The 16,013-nt window shown below is 36.5% G+C and overlaps 1 protein-coding gene across 1 annotated transcript in view; it reads right to left on the bottom strand.

The window, feature by feature from the left end:
• Positions 1–16,013, bottom strand: part of CDKL5 (cyclin dependent kinase like 5) — a 139,462-nt gene that overhangs the window by 15,621 nt on the left and 107,828 nt on the right. Inside the window, exons 11-14 of the mRNA XM_063392909.1 lie at positions 15,308–15,468; positions 12,023–13,049; positions 8,568–8,673; positions 6,487–6,610 (exon numbers count right to left, since the gene is read on the bottom strand). Of these exons, the coding sequence (XP_063248979.1) occupies positions 6,487–6,610; positions 8,568–8,673; positions 12,023–13,049; positions 15,308–15,468 (1,418 nt within the window). The remainder of the gene's footprint in view (positions 1–6,486; positions 6,611–8,567; positions 8,674–12,022; positions 13,050–15,307; positions 15,469–16,013) is intronic.

Here is a 16,013-nt window from a genome sequence, read left to right as displayed (position 1 = left end):
ATCTCTTTAGTGTGTTTAAAAACACAGCCAAACCAGCCCAAATATTTAGTTTCCTTGATCATGATGCACAACTACTTATCCAGAAAGAAATTACAGAATACCAGAAAAATCTTTAAACTAACAGGCAAAGACATAACAAGAACAAGTAGGTGGATGATGAAGCCTAAAAAGTCATGTTAGAAATAAGGCACTGATATTCACCATAACATCATTAACTGCCAGAACAAACTCCTTTGTGAAGTGGACTTCCCATCCTTGACATTTCAAATCAGGACCTAATACTCATCTGGGAAAAACACAGCCAACAGGTCTGTCTCTGGGCCTGGATCCCAGAGGATGGACAAAATTAACAGCAACTAATACAGAAGGTCATACCATGTCATTTAATAGTCCCTTTTCACACTTAAATTGTAGGAAAACAAAAAAAGAAATTATTCCATTGTCTTGATGGAAAACCTAAAGCAAAGCCACAGTTTTAAGGGCTCTGTATGAGAAACAGGAGCAGCTTTTCTTGGAGCAACTGTAATGTAGCAACATTTAACTGTCTAATATAGTTGTCACTGGCTTCTAATTCTGGCTTTAAATGCTATGCTATCAGCTGGTGATTCAGCTGCTACTACATGCCAAGCTGATTTTTTTTTTCCAAAATAAATGTGAAAAACATAATTGGGGTGGGAATCACTGGAGTCATCCTCCTTATTGATAAAACATCTTCACTCTGGTAGGTAGTATCAGTTCCTCAATTTCTACACAAAACCACCTCAAGCTTGAAATGTTACCTGATTCTAAGTATAAATGCATGCAGTGTTTAAATCCTGTAAGAGACTGCAACTGTTCATTAAGAGAATGGTCTTAGCTAAAAGATTCATAGGCAGGAAATATGGTAGAGATTTTCCTAATTTAGATTTTGGGGAACTTGTATCTAGATGCAGAAAGTACATTCAGGTGCATGACAATATATATCTATAATGTGGACATAAAAATACTACAGGGAAAAAAACTCTAGTTTAATGTAATTACTATATTTATAACACATATTTTAAATATATTGGATTGCTAAGGATTGCTGTTGCTGTCACATCCCTGTATTTGGTAAATAATGTGACAAGTGTAAGGCATTCTTACACAAGTCACTTAAAGCACCAAGGAGAAAGCCAAAGAGTAAAGACTACTGATAGCTTTAGACTCAGTGAACTCAGAGTCTGACTTAACACAGACAGAACACCTGCTGAATTATTTACTAAATGATTTTTACTTGTTTTGTTAGAAAAGCTGGAGGAAGGCATACACCCCAAGTACCCTGCCTGTACTCAGAGAGTCATGTAAATGGGGCTAAGGATCTTCTGAGCCTTTCCTCAAAGGAGCTCCTGTGCATCCACATCTGCAAGCATCTCCCAAACCACAGCCCCAGTGCAAATTACCAACCCAATGATTGTTGCCCACTGAGGAACCAGATCATAAGCAAGACCCCAGAAGGTTACTTTACACTATCCTTTAAAAATGTTCAATGTCTTGCTATAGCTTTTCAGTTACAAAGTCTGTTCCAAAATGGAGATGCTATATTCTAAAAGGTGAAGTTAATCTTCAGAGTGAAGCTTGGAACAGTTTTTGCCATACTTTCAGACAGAGATTCACTCAGCTGTGATTCTTTTCTTTGGCCCACTGAACCTGGATGAGAAAACTGCTCTCCAAAGCAGTTGAGCAGAGAGGAGAGAAATGAAATTCTGCACCATGATTTCCTCTTTATGGCTACAGTGACCTGAGAGAATTGGAAAATAAGGGGCTGAGAACTGCTCATTTTCAATTGCTGCTTACCCAAAAGCCAGTGGTTTTATACTGAATGGTTTATGTCATTAAGTCCTATGACTCATATTGCAGTACAGTTGTCTGAAAAAGCATTGACCTTGAAAAGCAACTGCTTCAAAACACATGCTCATTATGTGAAGAGAGTGAACATATATAGCATTATAGCAGGAAGCTTCAACACAGGATTTTGTACTGAGTAAAAATAGAGCAGAACATTTTGATCGATGATGAAACACTGGGATATTTTAGGCATCCCAAAAGATGATTTTCAGATAATGGACAGTACAGGAAAAAATCATGATTATCAAAAAAATCTGTATGGTAGAGTCACACAACATGAAACTCTTACAAACATACTGCAAATGTTTTGGTATTTTGCATAAAGCTTCAGCTCTTGAAAGCAAACAGTTCCACCAGAATCTTTTATGTGCAGTCTGTTTCAGCAGCAAGTAAGAGCAGCCCTAGAGAAGAGCCCCCACTCAGAGAGCTCATTCTCAAGCAGAACCCAAAATGTGCTGTGCTTTGTTATTTCATCTTTGAGTACCTTTTGCATGCTTAGGACATACAATGTAGAACACATTGGTTATTCTGGTCTGAAACACTTGGAAAAGGCCTAAGTACAAACAGAAACTCTGTGATTATCACTGTTACTCATTGGCCCTAGTAGGAAAGGTATCCAGCTTCATGCAGGTGCAATGAGGTGTAGCAGCAAACATGCATGGGGCAAGCAAGCTGATGTGCTTTCACATTAACTACAAAGGAAAAATAGGAAGCATGTTGCATTCATGCTGCCATGGAGAGATTTGTATTGAAGACAGCTCTTTTTGGGAGGCAATTCCTCATGCTTGTTTTAGTTATTCTTCAGGAACCCTCATCTCAGCAGGCAGCCTGGCTTGGAAACCCTCTACTACTCCCTTTACTGATTCAATCACAATTACACGAGTAAGGTTTTTGCCTAATGAAGGAGTTACTGAAATAGCTGAACTTTTCTCTGGAAGATAAATGACAAACACTAATTCTCCAAGTTAGCTATTAGTTTTACTCAAAGTAAGACCCTTAAAGGGCAGTTACACAGTTACCATTCAGTAAAGGCAAGAAAATGTCAGAAATTAATGGAACAATTCAAATAGATCAAGATAAGAATCTCAATTTCACAAACTGAAGCCCACAGTAAAACTTCATGGTCTAAAAGTCTGGCACTGAAAGCTTAAAAATCAAAAGATCAAATCTGAACTCTGTTTGCAGCTGCAAATTTTTAATTTGTCATGTGGAAATGAAGGATTTATTAATTGGAATAAACCCCAGATCTATTATCTCATATACGGTATACCATTCAGAATTTCCAATTTCCTGATTATTTTTTTCAAAAATTCCATTAAAGAATTGGAAAGTATTTATAATGCAGCAACAGTCATGCTGCACACACAGCTGAACATGCTCTGAACTAACTTGCTCAGATGCTGGTAACCTTTCACTTTCAGGAACAGTAAGTGTGACTATAAAGTTACACTGCTGCTGACACAGCAGTATAAAAGTCAGTCATCTCCTGCTTAAAAAATACTGTTTTGTTCTGGAACCTTGCAATTGAATAGTGAATAAAGTTTTAAGTCTTTTACTCTTGTTGAGAGTGAGATTTTTTTTCTTTTCTTTAATGAGATTTTGTGTGTGTTTATATATATTATAGACACATAAAAATAGTAATATTATATGTATAGTTCCTTTTTTTATTATTTTTGCAGAAATGTATGACATATGCTAGAGAAGATATGACAAGCTGCTTGTCACTGCATGACTACATTTGTATGGACATAAAAGCTCTAAACAAAAACGCTTTCCAGAAGCCCCCCAATATCTTGTAAGTAGTCAATGCCAACACTTCCAATATGATGTGAGATACACTCCTGCATGTTGGAATTGATTCTAAAGGGATATTTAGAACTATGGCAGCAGTAAAGATAACTGAGGCCAATGTTCTGGCACACTGGCAGAATACAATTATCTTGCCTATACCTACCAGCTCAGGACACAGCTTGTATGAGTAAAAGAGAATAAAACATCTATTCTTGTATCAATAAAAAAACCGAGCAAGTTCAAGGTAATTTACAGGAAATTAAACTATAGAAAAGAAACTATTTTCTAGAAGGATAAAAATTTTGCCTTTTTTCATATCAAGTTATTTGAAGTTCAGAAATGATCTAGTAATTTAAGAGTAAAATCTGATGACAAAAGTCAAGTTTATAACATCTTTATTTTAAAAGGCAGGACAGTGGGGACAGAGCAAAAAAATGCACACAAAGACAAGGGAACATCTGTGACAATTCAGTCTAGCAAACATTCACAGAATCTTTGACAGAAGAAAGGCAACACAGAGCAATATGAGAAGCAGTATTTTACAGTAGTGGCAAGTCCAGGTGGAATACATGTCACTCATAATTCGAGATGAATTGTCATGTACCAGTTAGGTATGTCAGTCAAACATCAAATATTTACTTCATCATAAAATCGATGTAAGCAGAATCACATTGCATTAGAGCTTTTGACATTTTCATAAGCATTTACACAACTTCCATACAGAAAATTAAGTAGAGGAACACAGACTCTTCACCACTCAGGAATCTGATTAAGCTGCATTTATGGCACAGAACAATTTTGCAACAACATTAGACCATTGCCAGGACAACTTGAACAGAGTCAGCATGTAGAGCTGGGCAGGAAACATTTTGGGAAAATAGGGAGTAGGAAAAGAAAAGAGAAAGATAAGCATATGCCAAAATAGCAGTAACTTGGTGTTGCAGGTACTGCTATTTTTTCCATTTCGTAAGAAGAAATGCTTATTCTTCTGTGGGTTCTTCTGTCAAAGGAGCTGTTCCACTTTGTGAAAATATTGGAGTAATTTGGAGCAAGGACTTAAATCTATCTGCCTCAAAGTTAACAAAGGGCCTCTTCCAAAGGCCATATTCAGCACCTCTGTGCTCCTCTCACTGCTTTAATGATGAAACAGCTTCAAGAGAATGTATTGAGGGAACCAGACAATGCACTCCAGAATTCTGGTTAAGGACATTCATTTGAGATCTAAGATCTTGGTTCAAGCCTCTGGTTTAAATAACCAAGACCCTGCATTCAAGTTCCTTGCATTCTAAAAAATAATGCTGCCTCCAAAATATTTGTTATTTTGAGAGTATCTCTGGTTTTGACTGGCAATTCCATCCTGGAGCTGAAGAATCTTCAAAATAAAAGGCTAGTGGGTATCAGCCAGTTCCTTTGAAAAGTTTTGGTTTTGGTAATTTGGCATTATAAACAAAAAAAAGAGTACTTCATAAAAAAAATTCCCAACCAGCTCTAATAACATAGGCTATTTTTTTCAGTTCAGAGTTAAAAAAAATTACATGTTTCTTTGCAGTCAAGACAATATATTGCTGAATGATATATAAAGCAAAACAAGATTCCAATTGTCTTATGTTATAGGCAAGATAGAAAGATCCAGGTTACGAAGGACAATGTAAAATGGTAAAAGGGTTCAACAGCAGGAATAAATACCTTTTTTAGCCACATAAGTCACAACATAAGAACCACCTTTTTACACAAATGACTGGTTTCCTCAGCTAACTTCCAGAAAATGGATGTAGGTGGAGCTACTGAAGGACAGGAAGCAGACTCTAGTGAATCAGAGCAGGTGAGAAGGGTTCTGGAGTAAACATCTTCTATTACTGACACAGGTATAAAACCAGAACACAAGCTGAAATAGCAACTGCTCACCACCCACCACCCCCCTTTGTCTTTTAAGCACATAATTCACTGGTTATTTGTGGGAAAACACATTAAGTCAACAAACCACTGAAACAGTTTAGATAGCATGACTTCATGGCCCTTTCAGAGAGAAGTGTTTCAGTGAGTGGTACAAGGCATAGCTGAACCATGCAAATGTATGCAGTCCGTTCCTCCCATCAATCCTGTGAAGCTCCATCTGCTTATTTTTGTTCAATGTACTTTATATGATCCAACAAAGTATAAGATTAAGAGTATTTTAAAGCCAAACAGCTTTCAGAGAAACAAAATTAAGGTATTTCCCTTTAAATCCTGCAAAGCTATGTATATGCTGTCATTTTATTAGCATAATTAAGGTGCTCTATGTTATATAATCAAGCCATGTGATGCTTTTAATCTTTTAAAATCAATATACACCATTAAGCTGTTGCTTAGTCCATTTTCTCACAGAATGTATTATTTTCCTTCTGTGTGTAAACAAAGAGAGCAGCAGTTCCCATTGTAGGGTGAAAATATTCTTCATTAATATAGTATTACTTTATATATGAAACATGCATTTTGATATTTTTTCCACTTGTCTAACAACTCATGCTTCTGGGAATCCACAAATTTCTATACATACTACACACACAAGCACTTTGTACTATCTTTAGTTAGAGACTAATAGCAGGAAAAAAATTGTGAAGGACTGGACAAAAATATATCAACTTGAATGCATTCATGTTATGGGTGCAATGAAGGATTTCTTGCTGCTCAGAAGGGGACAGAAAACATGCCATGCTATGCCAGTGTAGCTGGAGGAAGCAAATAAGCACAGGGACAATTGCAAATCTCAAGAAAAAGGTTTTTTCCTCCTGTTCAAACCACTTTTTTCCTCCTGCCATTCTCTACTGGTGTGTGCAAATTCCAACTCACCAGGTATCAAAGGTGGTTTGTCTCTTGGGGTGGTTGGTCACCGCCGTGCTGTCTGCTGGTAACACCGAGGCTCTGTTGGACACATTGTTTTCTATGTAGGTACTCTCTGGACGCGGAGATGGAACTGAGCACAGAAACAAACAATGTACAGCAGCTCTGCCAAAAACCCCAGCGCCCGCTCCTCTGCTTCTCTCTGCCTCACACAGCAACCGGAGAGCACAGACACGGCTGTGTTCTGTGTATGACTGAAAAACCCCTGACTTGGGTGATCCTTGCAGGGCAATACTGGTTGTAAGACGAGACCATCAGAACTTGGGTAAATTGTTATAAAGTTTTGAGAACACTTCGATTCGTAGGGAGCTCTAAGTGTGATTGATATTTAAACACAGGAAAGAGCATAAGAGATTAGAATACTGTTACTGAAGACATGAAATACTACAGTTTACACTTTGCCTTCACTTTAGACCTTAAAAAAGGAAAAAAAAGATTTTTAATGTAACTAGGAGATAATCCATTAAAAATTAAAACATAAAAATCAGGTATTATGTATTTTTAACACCATGGTTTTGAAAATACACAACTGTACACAGATCTAGAATGTAAATTTATTATAATTATGAATATCACTAGAAATACCTTCACTGGATTAAAAATTGACCAGACACTAGTTGGAACATTAATGCAGCATCACATTACACCATCTATCAAAACAGCATCTTTAAGTTCTTGTTCAAGCTGTAGTACAAAAGTATATGCTAATAAATACTGTTCTAATGCACAGGTTAAAGATTATATAAATAAGGACTCACCTTTTTCACACTATTATCACCCGTTTTGCATATACACTATTATCAATGTATTATTTTAAATATAATGACATCTTTCCAAAGCAATGATAAAGTCCATATAAAATATATTTGTTTGATAGATAAAGTTGAAGAGGAAAAACTCTCTTGTTTGTAATATGGAATTGAATAAATCCCAGACCTACATTTTCTTTAGCACATGACTTATGGAAGGTCATTCTTCTTTAGAACTTTTATAAAAATGAAGGATAATCCATGTCCAATTTTTAGAAGCTTTTTAGGGATTAATGAAAGCAATTAAGGATTGAGAATTCATAAGGATCCTCTGTTGCATTTGCAACAAAAACACTCGAAAGCATCACTGAAAACAGCACAAGCTTTAATTCTGCTCACAGGTTTTAATACTGCAGTGGGACTCCTGCAAGGCTTGTCAGATTTTAACGTGTCTAAATCAGGTCATCAGCCAACTGATCAACCTGAAGAGGATCAGAGGGAGATTTGTGACTCTGCTTAAGGCTATTAGCTGACTCATAATCGAATTTCAGCTGATTGGGACTTCTTAAGGTTCAGGGGAGCCACACAAGCCTCCTAACACTTGCAGGACAGTAATTAGCCTCTTATCATCTTTTTCAAAACAATTACCCAGGTTTAGCCATGAGGCAGCTGCTCAGAAATCGCCATAATAGAGCAGTATCTATTTCTGTGTGTCCATACACAGACCAGTTTTATTGTTTATTCTGAACTGGAGTTATGTAAGTGTGCTCTTGCATGTAGGAAACCCTGGTCTTTAGTAAGTCTTAACAAAAGAAATGCCACAGGTTTCAAGCCATGAAAAGCTAGTGTTACACTTCCATGTAATACAGTGTCTGAAACAGATCAGTAAGTATGTCTGTGTGCTACAAGTGCACAGGTGTAAATAGTCCTTATAAGAATTGAAAATAAAAATTAAAAATATTAATTAACTGCTTACTTTGGTTATATTAATTAATTTTGTCAATTTTGCCCTGATAAATTATATTCAGCTGTACAAGGTACTGCAGTGGATATGCTTTCCCATTAAAGTGAGCTATCATTTACAAATAAACAATATGGTACCAGTGCAGTTCCTGCAAACAACCTAGCAGGTAAACTCACCCTGTGAAGGCTGAGAAACAATTCTTTTTCCAATAAACTTTTGTAGTTGTTCATGTTAAGTCTCTGTATCAATTTCTACTATTTAATTTATATTCCATGCTAAAATTCTTGATTAAATGGAAAGATCTACCATGAAATTACCTCTGTAAAAGCTGCCAACTCTTCTCGGAACAGGGTCATTATACAGAATTCTATTCTCCTTAGTAGATGCTCCATCTTCTGTGTGTGGATCATGATATGCTCCACCCTACGCAAAAGAACAATTAACTATTTTAAATGAAAGATTGTAAACTGATTTACAATTTTTAACCAACATACATAAGCAAGAAAATGCCAAAATTCACCATATGATTTTCCTTTCATATTATTAATATGAATTATTATTAATAATGCAAATATCAAACCACAGACCATGTAATAAGTAATTATTTGGTTTTGCTGCTTCCTTGCTTCTTTCCAAAATGACAAAAATAGCAGAACAAAATTTTGCCTCTAAGTTGTAACTTTAAAGACATGAATCTGATTCATGTCTTTTAAAAAGCAGACAGGAATGCATTTAATTTGTGATAATTGCACCCCCAAAGTACCATCATCTCTTATCATCTCTTATCTCTTAACATCATTACCTAGAGGTACCAACAGTCACAAAATCTACTGTATGCAAAATAACAGAAAATCTCTGAACTAAGAATTCTATAGACAAAGTACTTGAGTGAGTCAGACAGGACAGCAGAAAGCATATCACTACTTCTAGTTTATCCTGTTTTCCTGAAAACAGTACTTCCTGGAAGCACATCAAGTAAAAATTTAGGTGTGCCCTTAGAAACACTCTTATGCACATAATTTACCACCAAATATTACTTAATCCCACTCTTAAATTAATAAGAAGCTACAATTTTTCCCTCTGTATGGACTGACCACATGGAATTTAATGCTCTCTCTAAGAGCCCAGAGGAAACTACTGAAACTCCTGTATGAACATAGAATATAGAATGAAATATAGAATGTCCAGGAAGAACAAATGTTACAAACCAAAGCCACAAAAAACCCTAACCAAAATTAAAAACTGGGATTTCAATTCACTGCACAAGTGACTGGCAAAATCAACTTTGCTTTTTGCAGATGAAGATCTGGTCTCACTGTCACAAGTGAAAACAAACCTTGAAACCAAGACCAGAAGTGCAGCTAAAACAATGCTTCAAATCCCAGTTGGATTCTTCTAAAATTTACCAGAGGCTGTGGCATTTGATTAAATTACTATTGCATTAGATAACTCTTATCTATCAGCAGTTAAATGTCAAACATGAGACAGTAACAGCAACTTCTATTTGATTTTCTTCTGCTTAACCCTTTTTATGTAGATTTAATTAAAATGTAAAAAAAAAAAACCCTTAAAACAAAACTCTTACGTTGAGACTTGAAAAGTCCTAAAACTAAGACTGGATGACAGTTTTTCTTGATTTTTTTTTTTTTTTTTTTTTGAAAAGATTTAAAGCTTGGCAAACAAAGAATGTTTTTCTTTAAAAATACTTGGTAGGGCTAAAGAGAAAATCAATGAGAAACTAGAAATGTGGAAGTGAGGAAACGTCACAAAATATGAGCAGAGGAAAAAAACCCAGGAAAACTGATCAGAAAAAGTATGTATGAAAACAGTAAAGAATCTATGAGAACACATATTATTAATGAGTTCTTTAGTTCACTAATCCTGAGGTGAGTGAAATTTTCTGATTCCTAATGTATAATGTAGAAAAGGAAGGAAAAAACAAGGACAGGAAAGAGCCAAAGAATGACTTCTTTGTGAAAATGCCTTTATGAGGCATAGGAAGATTGACAATTTGATTTTGATTTGTTATTGAAAGCAGTATAAACAAATAGAAAACAGCTTTGTGAATTCACAGACTTAGCATCCATTTTAGAAAAGTCATTTGCCTTTCACAATTCTAATGGGTAAAATATAGATTTAAAAACACTAAGTGAAGGCTGAAGTTTTAAAAATACTGACCATAAGAGATAAAGGCAAGTTCTCTATCTTGAATGAACAGACTTTCCAAACCAAATGAAAATTAACAAAAACATATGCATTACAATACACATCGATTTTGCTAATTGAAATAAAATAAAATAGAATTTTCAAAGACAAAGAATGATCCAATAAAAACAACTGGCCTCTAAACAGCAGGAAATAAAATTAAAATTACTTCAAATTCTATCTGCTGCATAATGCAGGAAATGAACTGAAGAATACAAGGTAGTGTGACCTTTCATTATCGAAACCTGAAATGCTGGTATTACTGCCCTTCCAAATAATATCCTGAAGAATAAGTAACATTTAATTTGACTGAAATAAGAGAGATGGAAAAATAAGTACACAGGAGAAAACTGGTTTTGAAATGGAGCTGCTGTAATCCCTTCTAGGTAGCTTTTTAGAAATTATTATTCCATTGCACTTCTATTTTGATGTTTGACTACACATAATCTTGAATGGAGGAGATGTGCTACAAATGAAAAAACACATAATGTCTTTTTTTCTCTACCGGGCTGAGGAGACAACCACTACCTGAAAGTCTTCTTTTAATGGTACTTATAGACCCCTGTTAGGTCAGCTACACATATGACTTAGATTAACTACTAAGTAGGAAGAGTATTTCTCAGAGTAAACCATAATCTTTGGACCTTAAATATTACTTGTGGTTCTTGGACTTTCTTCAATTTGTCAACAAATCTGAACTAGAAGTTCTCACCTTAGAAGTTAATCACAGGTGTAGGTATAGAGAAACAAACACTAATTTTTGTATTTGTATCTGCTGCATTTTGTTAATAGAGGAATTTAAAGCTCTGAGGACAAATACAGTCATCTTTACATATCTGATGTGTAAAACACGAGATTATTCAGAAATGCTGTGTAGCAAAGGTAAATCAACACCAGAACCAGCCCGTCCTCCACTCTTTAATTAATGCTCACAGAAAAACACAACCAGGTATCCACTGACAGTAACTACTGTGAGGAGTCAATTTACCAGTGGCCACTACATCACGAAATCTCTAGATTACCCCAGTTACTTATCATACCAATCTAAAGAAATATTGCAAGCTTTGATATTTCTCTAGTAAATGAGGGCATTTCAGCAATAATGTCCTGCTATACCTGAATGAAACACTGGCTTCAAAATTAACATCAGCACTCATACCAGAAATACATATAGGAAAAGCTAAATAAAAACACAAATGAGAAAGGTAATTAAGTAAAATGATACCATAAAAATGACATCAGACCATGTAACCAAGGACTAGAAACAACTAATGAAATTTTAACTTCAGAGACCATTTTTCCGTTCTCGCATTTTAGTACTTTAAGATAATGGTATTCATAGTCCATTTTTCAAAAGTACCTTGAAATATTCAGAAATATATATATATTCTGAAAAATATAAATATATTCTGAAAAAAAGCCCCCAACAACATCCCCGTGCCTTATAAGACAAATAAATGAATAACTGCAAAAAACAAACACAAGACAGAAAGCAGGCCACTGCCCCCACATGGAGTTAAAAAGAGGAAGGTAAACCTTGAAATAAAAGGCAATATTTTGGACTAACCCTATTAGAATCATCCGTACAGTCTTCTCGTGATGAGCCAACAGACCTTGTGAGTGACTTATGCTGCACCTGTGGAGATAACAGTTGCAGGCTGTTTGCTCTGGCTGCCATCCCTTGCCCTACGCTTAAGCCACCCTCTGAGCCCTTTGACCTCACTCTGTCCCGGCTCACATACATAGAGTGTCTATGAGGGCGCTGCTGGGAAGAGAAAGGACTAGAATAACCTAGACCATAGGAAAAAGATTCGTGTGGAGCAGACAGAGAGTGGGAATGGCTTCCATCCATGTGATCTGGCAGTTTTAACTCCTCCATTGTTTTGGAGTGCCTTGTTGGTGGTCTTCGGGTGTCCAGGGTACCCTCGCTGCGGTTGTTCCTGGCGGACGGGCTGAGCATAGTTCTGTTATCGCTGTGCCGCGGAGCACTCGGACTGGTGGGAGAGTTCAAGTCCATACAGCTGGATGGAAAATACCTACTGGTGTTCGGTTCTGCAGCTTGGGCCCTGGCCTCAGAAAGGTTGCCCACGGATTTTGAGTCTGTCAGAACTCCATGGCTCTTGGACTTTGTCCGATAGGAGGGACTCTTGGAGGACTGTGGGATGGTGTCGATGTAGCTGTGGCGGCTGTGCTTGTCGCCGGGCTGCAGCGTCCCGGTTTTGCTTTGAGAAGTTTCCATAAAGGAGTGCCGGTTCTGCTGAGATCTGGTGTTAGACTTCAGGTACTTTGTGCCTGAACCATCAGAGCTTTTGGTGTCCACGTTAAAATCAAACTCTGTTTTTCCCTTCGGCTCCTTTGGGCTGAGAAGATGTGGCATGTTGTTATTGGCTATATCCTTGTTGCCAGATCCAGGTGTGTTGCTTGGTTTTTTGGCGTGCATTGGACTAGGTGCAGGTCCAGGAAGGTTTCCATTTAAAAAGCTTTCATTTGCTGGAAGCCCATCCTCTCTTGGCCCACCAGCCCCTAGTGTCTCCATATCCTTGCTGTTTGATCTGTGGTGTGACTGCAAAGCAGAACTTTTGCTGGCTTGATTTCTATATTAAAATGCATAAAGAAGCATTAGTATACCAGATTACTTATTCATGTATTAATAACTTAAAAAAAGTACGCCCATTTCAGTTGCCAGTTAAAACCACAAAATTTAACTGCAGCAAGATCAAATATTGCCAACTGAGGCACCAGAAGCTTCACTAAAATAAAAGACTTGCAAGCGTTCATACATTGTTGTTTCTGGTTATAATCTGATGGCAAACTGCTTTGGTTAATGATTTTGCTGACAAAACCCCTGAAGATATCAAATCTAATCACAGAAATTCCAAAATATATTTGCACATTTATGTACGTATGTGTATACTGTGTGAGCACATCACTAAGTAAAGCATTACATTATGAAAATTAGCTGTGTATCAGCTGAAAAAATCTTAAATACACCTGGCATGTCAAAGGAATGTAGAACAATCAAATATGTCAGCACTGTCAAAAAACCCTGATACAATCAATGCTCCAGGCTCTCTAGTGTATTCCAGGTTTGGAGGAGGAGGGGAGAGGAAAGGAGGGGAAAAGAGGTTACTGCTCAGATGGAGTGAGCCTGAGCAAGCCCTGTAACACCAAACCCAAAACCAGGTCTACCACAGGAAGGCAGATTTTGTGGAACTTGGCACAATCCCAGTTCTTGGTACATTAACTCATTCCAAAGCTGCACATGAAATGCTCTGCAACCAGACTGACTTGGTGCAGAGCTACTTGGTTGTGTCTTCAACCTCTACTCCATTTCCTAGCTCTTCTACTTTTGGGATTACAGGACTGAGATATGAGTTGTTCCTGCAAACCCTGAGCCTGATTATTTTGGACCAGGATTTCTCATCTCAGGTTTTCTGGCATTAAACCAGTTCTGCTTCTGACTTAGGCTGGCACTGCAAACTAGCCCAGACTGAGCAGTGCTGGAGCTGTGCTTGTTTGCCTTGATGGACCTAGGCAGGCTATAAGCAATTAACTTATTTCTGTCACAAATCTATGATGTAACTCAGATATATCCCTCAGGGTTGAAGTGAGAGCTCACTGTACCTTTGCTGATCTTTTTGTTAATAATAATTGGATAATGCTAGCCATTTTTACACCAAGGATTTTTGTATTAACCATTTCCAGTGATCTCATCATCTATATCACTACAGTTTCTAAAACTTCAGCAACTTTAATGCCAGCTTAAAATATTTTTTCAGTCAACAGAAAGTGTATGTTTTAAAAACTTAAGAGATATGTGGAACCTAGTACTTTTACTAGGCAAGCCTTTTGGACAGATTTCTAGTGGATGTAGATTTTTCTTTCTGATACCACATGTCAAAAGGTAAAACTTCTACTCTAAGCATCTGTAAAGTCACCTAAAACTTTTTGGTGTCTGTCTTTGAAAAAGTATAGATTGTGATTGTCCTCATCCCCAGTCTCAAAAGAGAGGAGCATTTTTTTGAATCTCACAAAACAAACTAAAGAAAAACATGGCCAGGATTAAAAGCTTGCATATAGAACATTAAAATATTATGCATACTTCAGAGGGTGACCTTTATGAATTCATTTATTAGAGCAATAACATGAAGCTTTTTGTACTAAAGTATTTTATCCACCAGTAAACCTGGTTCATTGAGGCATTAAGTGGCTTCTCTCAAGCTACGTGGGTCCAGCAAGGGAGTCACTGAACAAACTTTGAGTCTGAGGTCACATAGACTAGACCTCATTCACAACTGCAACTGCAGACAAAATTCTGCTCACCTTCAATTTGGAATGTGATTGAGAACAATTTTCAGGACATTTAGCTGCTACAAATCTGTGTGAACTTTAAGCTTTTTCTAAATATCAAAATCTTGGACAGATTTGTACATATAAAGCAGTGGTAACATTCCAAGGAAAAGAGCATTCCTTTGGAATCTTGGGCATCTTCCAAGCCACAGAATTCCTATTGTTCAAGAAAAAGGCTAACATTTTTTTGAGGTGGACCAGCCAACTATTCTTCCTTGTCATACGCAGAAATGGCTTCAACATCGTTTTGCTGGGGTTTTTTTTGTAAGATGCATTCAGCCTGATGCAGAAAGTTTGCAGAATTTTCAGCTTGTGTAGCTGTAAATACTATGTCTGCTTCCTTTATTCAGTGAGGCAACACAGAACAGCAGACAACATGTCTCAGTGTGCCTACGCTGTCAAACCACCACTCTCTTTGTAGGTGATGCTGCATGTGAGCACCACAACAACTCACTCACTGAGCAAGTGGCAGTGGCAGTAACAGTGACAAGACTGCATTTACCTGTTAGATAAAGTGTTGCTGTCTGCGTGGTAAGGTTTTCTCTTAGCTGACCGTGAAGGTGAACTTCCACAGCGATCCAAGAGTCTTTGGGTTTGAAACGAAGGGTGGTTCAAACATTGCTCTGTCAAATATCTATCTGCTGGATCTAACTTCAGTAAGTTCTTTGAAAAACAAATCCCAAAGTTTGAATGTTAGTATCTGTATTTACATTAGCAAAAAAACACCCCCAAAAATAAAACCCAAACCAAATAAAAAAAAACCCACAAAAACCCAACAAAATAAAGAACATTATTGGGATAATTCTTTAATCTCCAGAGTTTCTGGGATTAGATGTCACTGCTAGAATAATTTCATGGTGCATTAAACTACATATGATACAAAACAAACACATATATGTGTTATATGTGTATAATGTTATGTACATATATATGACAGCATGTTTAAAATACAAAGATATCTAAAACTTTAAAAATATGTTTTATATATATATCTATACGTTTTAAATATATGTATTTTAAACATATTTGTCAGGATATACATTACGACATTTTTTTGAATCAAAAATATTAAATTTACCAGTAATAAAATGCTACAATGAAACTTTACAAACAAACAAAACAACCATATGGGAACATTCTTATGCAAAAACAAACATTATTTTAAAGTTAGTATTTTTAAAAATACACAAATATAAGAGTTCTGTTTT

This window comes from Prinia subflava, chromosome 3 (genome assembly GCF_021018805.1).
Source record: "Prinia subflava isolate CZ2003 ecotype Zambia chromosome 3, Cam_Psub_1.2, whole genome shotgun sequence".
Taxonomy (NCBI): Eukaryota; Metazoa; Chordata; class Aves; order Passeriformes; family Cisticolidae; genus Prinia; species Prinia subflava.
This window is presented reverse-complemented; position numbering and strand designations above follow the sequence as displayed.